General features: G+C 34.3%; 1 protein-coding gene across 2 annotated transcripts in view; it reads right to left on the bottom strand.

Moving 5' to 3' along the window:
* The window catches only part of LOC144967112 (mitogen-activated protein kinase kinase kinase 4-like), a 45676-nt gene extending 35271 nt beyond the window's left edge, over positions 1 to 10405 (bottom strand). For both annotated transcript variants that reach the window (XM_078903951.1, XM_078903950.1), the window contains exons 1-8: positions 10277 to 10405; positions 5634 to 7458; positions 4301 to 4516; positions 3855 to 4013; positions 1879 to 2036; positions 847 to 1041; positions 388 to 487; positions 63 to 146 (exon numbers count right to left, since the gene is read on the bottom strand). In XM_078903951.1, coding sequence (XP_078760077.1) covers positions 63 to 146; positions 388 to 487; positions 847 to 1041; positions 1879 to 2036; positions 3855 to 4013; positions 4301 to 4516; positions 5634 to 7458; positions 10277 to 10392 — 2853 coding nt within the window. In that variant the 5' untranslated portion in view covers positions 10393 to 10405. The remainder of the gene's footprint in view (positions 1 to 62; positions 147 to 387; positions 488 to 846; positions 1042 to 1878; positions 2037 to 3854; positions 4014 to 4300; positions 4517 to 5633; positions 7459 to 10276) is intronic.
* Between the last annotated feature and the right edge of the window lie 73 nt (positions 10406 to 10478).

A 10478-nucleotide genomic window follows, 5' to 3' on the forward strand; every position in this document is an offset into this window, starting at 1 on the left:
AACCCTGAAATCATACCTCCGATGTTAACATTATGAAAGAGAAAGTTATTTGAAGATTTTACCTGTATGTGATTAGTTTCAAACAGCTTTTTCAGGAGTTCTGGAGTTGGCACAGTGATATTGAAATCTGCTGCAATTTCCAAGTCCTGTACAAAGATTTTTTTTAAAAAGTTAGAAATTTAAAAAATCAATAAAGGTAATTCGTCTTTGGACTGGATTACATTAATCTAAGCAACATTATTCTTCATTGACCAAAAATTATATCACCATTCCTGATAATAGGTTGGCATGACAAGTTACAAAATAACTAAAGTTTCCACAATTATGCAGGGTAAAACATTGTAAAATAACCTTTATCTATTTTTCGACCAGAACAAAGCAACGAACCTTTCTTAGTAGTTTAGCAAAGCCAAGGGCTTTGGAAGCTCTTTCCCGTGCCTCATTGAAAAGTGTTTTGAAGTTTCTCAGAGTTGCTTGAATGTTTTGCCTAAAAAACACGGATAAAAGTGATAATAATAATAACATTTTAAAAAAGAGGGATTGGGGGCGGGGGGAGGGGGGGGGGAGGAGAGGAGAGAGAGAGAGAGAGAGAGAGAGAGAGAGAGAGAGAGAGAGAGAGAGAGAGAGAGAGAGAGAGAAAGGGGGGGGGGGGGCAACCATTAAAATTTTGAAGAAAGTACAGGATTAATTTTTTTTTAAATATAAAATCCCAGGAGGTAAATCGGTGTAGTAGCAATTATTGATGATATTATTGTGTACATTTTCATAATATAGTCATGTTTACATCACTAATTGTTATAAGAAATGAATAATTAACTGGAAAGAAATTTTTTTTTAAATGCGCACTTTGTTTGGGCCAGCTGTTTCTCTTTCTTTGATTCCAAGTCGTCGTCCTCCTCCCCATCCTCTCCAAGTTCATTTATTTCTTCCTCATCAAAGTCATCAAGGACATCGTCGTCATCGTATAAATTTCTTGTATTTGCATCGATACCATTGTCAAGAAAGTCTCCGATAGAATTGAGCAGATTGCTGGCTAAAGAGCTAAATAAATCATAGAAGTAAAAAAAATTGACTTAATATAGAATAATAATTTTGTCAAAGATTAACACACACGCTAAAATCAAAGTTGCTTATATCAATTTTTTTAAAATATGTTAATTGGGTGCATTTCTTGAAATCTTTAAAACTATAATAATAAAAGTAAGAGAAGGACGAATAAAATATCATTACATAGAAAATAAATAAAAACAACAATAATAACCCCCCCCCCCACCCCCAAAAAAACAAAACAAAAAAGGCATACTGGTTTGCCTGGACTGAATGTTCACACAGCAATTAGACATGCCATATAATTTATAAAATCTTTATTAATAAAAATTATAATCGAGAATCCAAAATCATGGTTTCAAAAAAGAAAAAAAAAATTGAAATAAAAGTGCATCTCAGGTAAAATACAATTAAAGATAAAATATGATGCAGAATAATGCATTCTGAGCATCTTCCTATAGGTATAAAAACATATTTCTTCAACAGTTCATCTAAAACATGAATGTTTCTGAATTCCATTTTAGTAGCATTCTTCAAAAAAGCAGGAAATTCTCACCCATGAAATTTTGTATCTGAATCATTTTTTTTTACAGTCTCGTCACAATGATCCCCTTAAGAATAGAGTAGGCATCATTAGCCATTTAAAGCCATAATTGCCAAAAACAGGCATAGGTATTAGCCATTTAAAGCCCTATTTGCAATTGCCAAAAACAGGCATAGGCATATTTTGGTATCATGTATCATTCTACAATTCAAACAAAACACATTGGTAAGTAATAATTGAGAGCCGTCTTTACATTCTCAAAAATCCATTTGATTTCTCTCCCTTACCTAAATTTTTTCCCAGCTTCTGCCTCTCCTCCTATAACACTTGCACAGATGGATTTGGTAAATGCCCACTCTTCCTCTAGGGCACTCTTCATACCAAGAGAAGCATCTGGCAAACACTGCAGCATGTGAATCCAGTTCTGGAGGTAACTGAAGTACACCTATGAGTTGAAAAATGAAAATGGATTAGGGTGACCCAGAGTAATTTCCATAACCATCACCCCCTTTGAAACAAAATGCGTTGTGCAAAAACAACAATCAACAGTCTCACTTAAAAAATCGAATCAATCAACTTACTACTTATTATTGTTTGCTTAGCGAGGTGATTAAAAAGCTTTGTTTGCGGTTCGGTATCACAAAAATTAACCCCTAGGGAGGTGAGTGCTTCTTTCATTATAAAAAAATAAGAGCCTGAGTGATTCATTTGGTAATTAAAAATTGTTGAATAAATCCATTGTAACTCTCTCCTTACTGGCCATTTTCCGGATTGTACCCAAAACTTCACACCCAACTTGTACAAAAATATTTTTTTTTTGCTCAAACACAAAAGCTGTTAGTTCTTACTATACATGTTTTTTTTTTCTGCTAAATGAGGTATAGCAAACATTTTGGTTCAAATATGAAGATGTACAAAAGAAATCAGAATGAGAAAAAATGTTGGCTGCATCGTAACGAATGTGACGATTTTCATATGGGTGATAAGAAGAGGGTTAAAGCGTTAAACAGCCTCTCTTTTAATCACTATCTAGCTTTGACATGGTGATAATTCTAGTAGTGTACCTGTTTTGGGGAAAAAATCATCCCCCAAAAGTTTTCCCAAGACTGCCTTTGTAGTTCAACATGGGAGTTAAAGCTGATTATTGCCTATAATGTCATAGATAATAATAATAATAATAAATGGCATTTATATAGCGCTTTACCCCGTTGTCACAGGCTCTAAGCGCTTTACAGTGATATAAAACAAAACATATTACAGTGAGACAAGTGTGAAGGAAACGTGATACGAATTCAATTTAACAACAACAAAATATGAAAATAATATTGCAACATTATGACGTAAAAAGATAAAACTTTAAGCGAGATTTGAACGTTGTCAACGAATCCGAGCATCTCACGTGTGACGGGAGAGAGTTCCAAAAATGGGGGGCCGAAAATTGAAAAGACTGTTCACCTATTTTACGCAATGGCTTAGGTTTGACAAGGATAGATTGGTCATTGCTTGACCTCAAGTTTCTATTGGGGACATATATGTTTAGAAGGTCTTTAATATAGGAGGGACTGTTCGTGCTTAGGGATTTGTAGACAACAGTACAAATCTTATAGGCAACTCTTTTTTCAACAGGAAGCCAATGTAACTCACGGAGAAGAAGAGTTGCTGACGGGTATTTTTTGTTATTGCGTACAATGAGCCTGGCTGCGTTATTTTGAGCAACCTGAAGTTTGCTAATTTTGTCTTTAGTTAAATTCGCCCAAAGGGAGTTACAATAGTCCAATTTAGATAAAACCAAGGAATTAATTAAAAGTTCTGTTATATGCTTCGGTATTAAATGACGAATTTTGCTTATTTTTTTGCTTAGATATATCAGTTGTCTTATCATCTCCTATTCCCGCTTTATCATGGTGCAAGAAAGCATACAGACTTGTTCCTGGTGGAACTACAGAGACTACATATAAGATCAAGTTCAACGGGAGATGAAATTACGATTCCTGTCTTTTGAAAACCTAATTTTCGAAGGGCCTTAACTCCTAAAATATCTGCATAATTAATGCACGTCTACTCCTACATCAATAAGAAACTAATTTAAGGTAAAACAAAATAAACATATGAAGCATAGAATATTTTTTTTTTTTTTTTAGATAATCTACTGTTCACTCATCATTTCTTTTTGTAATCATAAACAACAAATTCCAACCAGCAATCATATATCTGAATTTTTAAAAAACATTTGAATGATAAATATTTTATTTATATGCCTTACATCCAGTACTTCCTTCAGATCATCATCAAATTCAGTCAGATCAGCCACAAACTTTTCTTCTGCTTCTCTTTCATCCCATATGACTGCATCAACCATGAAATGGAAATATTTCTTGACCATGGTAGCCCCGTTCAGCACCTCTTTGCATTCACGAATGAGCTGTAAAGAGTATATATATACAAAGATGGCTTGCCATAGTCTTATGTTTAAACAAGCAAAAGAAAATAATTGCAATATGTTGGAATATTAATATGACAATTCAAAATTCAAAGAATACCATAATCTATTTCAAACAAATTCTATTGCCAATATATTAATAACAAAATACTTTGATAGTTAAATAATCTGGTACATCTGTGAACAGTTAAAGCATCACAAAAATAAACCTTAATTTAAATTTAATTCATGTAAAAATTCAGACAAATTTTCAAAAATAGATGACTAACCTGTCGTATACTTAAAAACGAGGGCTCTCCTTTAGGTCTCTGTTCTTTGCGAATTTTCAGACACTCATGAATAACATCCACTTGAATGCGCACAATAAATAGGTAGGTTGGACGGAATGAGGGAAGGCCCATGTTGAAGAACAGTTGATTCCATTCAGGACTTTGCATGGAACTGGATTGATCATTCTGATTGGATGACTCAGAACTATTTTCAAGCTATGACCAAGAAAAATAAAATATAGAATTTTAATTTTTCAAGCAAAATGGGTAAATTATTTTCTTCTCATTTTAACACAAATAAATATTACAACCTAAAATGTCGTAAAGCATAATTAAAGTTATTTCTTTTTTCTTTTAAATGAAGTAATCAGAACAAATATATAACTATTCATTCTTTTGTTTTTGTTTTTTGTTTTTAAGGGTTTTACAGCGCTTGCAACACATTAAGGTCATATCAGCGCCAGTAAAAAGGAAGAAAATGGGATAGTAAAAAGTTCTAGAATTACAATTAAAGCACAAAAGAAAAGGTAAGACAAAGGGGAATTGGTTCAAATAGGGAACAGTAACAGATGTAGATTCCAAGAGCACACCGTCAAAGTACTTAGTTTGGGATACCTAAAAGTCTCATCCAGACACAAGCACAGGTCCCAACTAAGAGGAACACACTCAAATGTTTACCAATCATATAATATAATATGTAAACTAAACATAATACAATGCATAACAGAGACATGATTTACAAGGAAAAAAATATCATCTCCCAAAACTACAACTATACATTCGACTGTTTCCCTCCCAGCCAGGGTCAGGACAAAACCAAGTAATCTCATTCCAAGACAAAGACAGGAAACAATTGGAAAACGGGTATGGGGGGATAGAAGACACAGCATGTACCTCCCTGCCCTATTCATTAATGGTAAAAAAAACCCCTAGACAAGCACATGAAACAAGTTGGATGGTTATAGTTATAGTTATATACTCTTGAAGTATGGCTAGGCTTAAAATTTAAACCTTACACAAAGGATTAAAAGATCATTATCTGATGAAATCATATAATAAAATACAAACTGATCAGTCGAGGGATCAAACTTAAGGCTTAGGGTCATTTACATATTGACTTAAATTCATATCAAGAATTTCTATAAAGATGCATTTTTAAATTAATGAAATTGTTATCTGTTTCTTTGTATGTATTCTTCTTGTCAAGAAAAAATCAACATTGAGATTATTAAGAGATATAATAAGGGACATCAAGAAAAAACAACCCTTGGGTTCTTCGTTGTTGAAGAGACGATGAGAAACAATAAAACGAAGCAACATTTTATATACTCACTGTAGAATGTGTTGAGCATCGAACTGGATCTTGCTCTTTGGGTCTCTCAAGTGCTTCTCTGGCTCGTTTTAAACTGTCGTGAAACAAACTACCAAGACGTACATTCAGCCTTTTCAGGCCCATCTTACGTAAACATTTCTCCACATAATGTCTGTAAGGTGACAATTTAGAGACACTGTCATCCAAGCTGAGCTCACTTGATGCCCTTGATAAATCATTGAAAGATCCAACACTGGGAATACTAGCACTTGTTTTAAGTGGAGTGCTGCAACCTACAGGTGACGTTGGCTCTGCTGAATTACTGTCAGATGTCGGTTCTTGCTGAAATTTCACCTGTTTTAAATTGTGAGGACTTCTACGTTTTTCTTCAATATCAGGACTAACTTTATCACTTGATTGGTCAGTTTTCTGTCCTGAATCTTCATCCTCATCCGAACCATCGTTGTTGTCTGATGTGTCTGAATGTAAAGTTCTGTGGATACTTGGGATGCTAGAACGAGGACTTGCCAGGTATTCTTTGGGTTGTGTATGTGGTGGGAAATTAAAGTTTATCAGTGGCCAACACAAGCTTCTGGCCTCAGCACCTATAATTCGACCGAATAACTTTAATTTCTGACACAAATCACAAGTAATATTAAGCCACAGATTTAAACACTCAACTCGTCGTTGAAACTGAGGATCACGATACCTATCATTAAGTTGACAGAATGACTTTGTGGTACTGTAACAATTTTCACAATGATTAAGTCTATCTAAAATTTTTTTCACTTCATGCACAGCCTTTTCTTGCAAACAGACAGTTTCCTCTGTCAAATTTACATCTGAAAAAGAAGCAGAAACACTTCTTGATACTTGCTCTTTATAACTTTGATCTTTTGATTTTGATTTGAAAAATAAATTAGAAGATGGACTCTCCTTTATAAATGCACTGTCAGGTCCATCAAGAAGGCTATCAGCAAAACAAAAGTTGTTGATTTCATCAATAACAATATCATGCTTTTGTCTTTCTACTTTCAAAATATCTATTTGCTCCTCTGGAGAAATATGATTATTGATGTAACTTCGCAACTCTAACCAAATTTGGTCAATAAGGCTTGTCCTTAATTGCTCTTGCTCAACACTGATCTGTCTTTTGCATGAAGATGATTTCTCTTCTTTCCTTTTGGCTTCTGTACCCAAATAAATCAAGGTAGAAAAATCTTTGTAAAATTCCTCACGGTCTTGAGGACACTCAGGAGGCTCAGCTATTTGTCGTCTGGCTCTTGATTCTGGACTTAATGGTAGGATAGGTTTGGCTTGTTTTAAAAGGTTAAACCTTCCAGAACATTCTAATTTCACGCCCCCAATCTGGGGATGATTCAAGCCATCCCCTACGGATATAACACTATAATCCTCAGATAATCGTTTTTCGGTGCGATCAGACTGTCTGATCTTTGACCATGACTTCTTGCTTCCTCTTCTTTTTACATCTTTTCTATCCTTTATAGGATCTAAATTGTCATCAGAGTCAAATTCCCCTATATGAAATAAAACAGGATCATCCAAATACACATTTTTGATAACATTCATGCTGGATCTGGCTTGCAATTGATGCCGTTTTAATTGGGCACTTTCTGCACTAAGTACCAGAGATTTACTTCTACTGCTTTGCCTCTCTTTTTCTCGTATTCTAACCCGTGGTTGAGCAGGAGGAGTCACACCATAGACATACGGTCCCATGTTATCATCTTCCTCTTCACTTTGTGGGCAATTTTCATCTAGATCTTCATCATCTTCCCACTTTGCATCATCATTTGATGCTTGACGTAGGTATGCAACCGAGATCCTGAAAATCAAACAAGAAAAAAATTAAAATAAAATAAATTCTGTAAATGATCTGTTAAAGAAAAAAAACAAAACATACCTATTGTCCAATTTTCGATGTTATCCTTACATATTGAAGCAAAACATGTTTGGTGACAGTGACACACACAAAAAAAAAGTGAAAAATAAGCTTTTCTACAAATTGTTTATATCATGTGTGTGTATGTGTGCGTGTGCGTGTTTTGTTAGCACAGCTCTTAATTTTTTTCTAGTTAAATTGGACAAAATTTTATCATTTTATTTACACTTTGTTAAATCAATTTTTTAAGGGTTTCAGAAACTATCATCTCCAATGCTACTGCAAATAACAAAAAAGAACAACAAAAAAACTGCTGTATGCAATACTATTGTGAATAGAAGTAAGCACTTTTTGCAGTTTCTGGTAATAGAGGTAGCCACAAATATATCATTTGATAGCTGTACTAGAGGCTACATATTTTATAGACCATGTTTCTAGTCTGAATATATGGAAAGGAACAATAACGAGACGTTAAAGCGACAGAATTATAATCAAGAGACAAAATCATAACCAGGTGACAAAATTATATTCAACATCATCAATTATGTTAACTTTTGTAATCATACAATTTTGTAATCCATCAGTGATTGTCTAGCATTATGGATCGGAATGTCTTAGAAAAGAAAAGGCATCTCCATTTGAATAGTATAGTTGTCCCAAATCTATTTTTCACTTTTCTGATTTAATTTAAATTAATGAATGTCCTTTGCTTTGTGTGGCAACCCAGTCTAAGCCTATGACTAGTACGATGCTGGGAGGCTATTATTATTCGAAATCGACTGTGCATTATTTGACAGAACGCCGTAATAATTTTTCTCACTATTGAGACGTATTTGTGCATTCCATTTGAAATGCGATCGATCAAGAAATATCCAACACTAATTTTCATTGCACATGGGGCAGCTGGCTCAGTCTTTGCTTCGTACCCAAAAGGAACTGAGATCGATCACTCACCACATGTCTGTGATGAAGTCAAATTGATAGAAATTAGGCCCGTTGTAAGAGATTCCTATCTACTCTGACATATTAATAAGTTTTCTGTGGTCTCACGAGACAATAAGTACAGACAAGAAGTCAAGAATAACATAATAAATAAACATTTTAAAAATAAAATAATTGGTAAAATTAACGAGCGGAATGCACTAAAATTAATCGAAACACATACACATATCACATACATATATAAACACACAAACACAGCTCTCTCTCTCACTCTCTCAAATCACAAATAACAAACAACATAATGCTTTCTTTATTTTGTACCTCCTCTTTTGGTCATTCCAGTTAACTCATCGTTCAAATTCAAATGTAAAAACAGTAATTTTGTTTATTTTTGGCCTCTTATGACCCCCCCCCCCCCCCAGCAATAAGTTATTGACACCTGAACTTCAGATAAGAAAACAAACGTCCCTTCCCATCATAAGTCATAATCAATCATAGCATTCATGCCTCTTCTACTTCTTCATTGTCAGTTTGCATATCCCCTTCATATCCTCTAACGATGCGGTCCAATAATGTCCAGCACCTATCACAGCGTACAGTCAAATAATCATTTCAATGTTGGTGGGAGTGGCTGGTGGAAGTGGAAATGTTTGCATCGCAGAACGCAGTTGGCAGTTGTAGTTGTGTAGCATTAGTGAGGCACTTTGATACCTCCAGTCCAGTGGCCGCCGATAGGCTCACTGTAAGGTGAAACTCGTTTTTTGGAACTTTATTTTTGACCCTTTACTGTTTTGGTCACCATGGCGTTATTTGTGAACCTATGTGACTAACTTTGGTATCATTATAAAGGGCACAAAACAAGCTTTCTAACGGTGTATTTAATTCTTAATTCCTGATTGTATTTCTCAGAAAGCTTATGTAATAAAAATTTATAAATTTTTGAATTATAAGAACTTTTTAAATTATGGATACATTTTAATTATACTTCATACATCGATAGACAATTAATTGAAGAATATCTCTGCCAAATTTCATCAAAATTGATACAGTCGCTCATTATTTTATTTTCTCCGCCATCAACCCCACTTTTTAGGACAAAAACCTCATATTTTTCCCCCTTTTCATTTATCCTTAATTTTTTCCATACTTTCCATCCATAAAAATGATTTATATGAAAATAAAGCTTATTTTCTGACCATTAAAATGATACCTAACACTTGCCAATTATTTTTTAATTGAAACAAAATTACTGAAAACAATAAGTGGGCCATGTTGACTGTAAAACTCAAAATTTCCCGATCCCCGCGAGATGCTGGTTTTGAGGCAGCAGTGAGATCACAGATTCTCTCTGTAAAATTGACAAAAAATTTCAATAGAAAAATATAAATAACTCTGGAACCGTAGGTCGTAGAGAAACAAATAAGATATCAAATTTGATGTTTTTTCAAGCCCCATCCCCCTGACTGAGTCAAATCAAGATATTTTGAGTTTGAAAATTTTATCAAAGTGCCTACATTAGTGCTCCATACTCCATCAGAAAAACAATCAATTTTGACTTGACCGGAGACATTTGACACGGTTTTCAAGTTTAAAATTGCTTGTGACAGTGCCAGTGCTATGAATCATGAACACGACTGGGGTGAATTGGGCACTACCACTGCACACTGACTCTGACACTGAACTGACTGCATTTCATTGCATGCAGCACTTGCACTGTACTGTACTGTTGCACATACATTCATTTTTTCTAATCGCAATTACGTTCAAACTAAACACCTTTCTATTTGTGATTTAAATGAATTTGAAAATATATGCTTACGGATCATCATCCAAGGGGTTAAAATTCTCGCTCGGAGAATGTTTGTAAACATCATCTTTTGTTTTGTTAGCCATTGTTGATTCATTGCATATTTTCTTTCGGATCTCTAGTCCCATAGTTCATTTGAATAAAAAGTTTATAAAGAGTAGGTAGCAAGTAAACGATTTTCCGTATAACTCAATATATTTCTCTAAAAGACCTT

The sequence above is a fragment of the Berghia stephanieae genome, chromosome 3 (genome assembly GCF_034508935.2).
Source record: "Berghia stephanieae isolate SIO BIC M18660-M18661 chromosome 3, UCSD_Bste_1.3, whole genome shotgun sequence".
Classification (NCBI taxonomy): domain Eukaryota; kingdom Metazoa; phylum Mollusca; class Gastropoda; order Nudibranchia; family Aeolidiidae; genus Berghia; species Berghia stephanieae.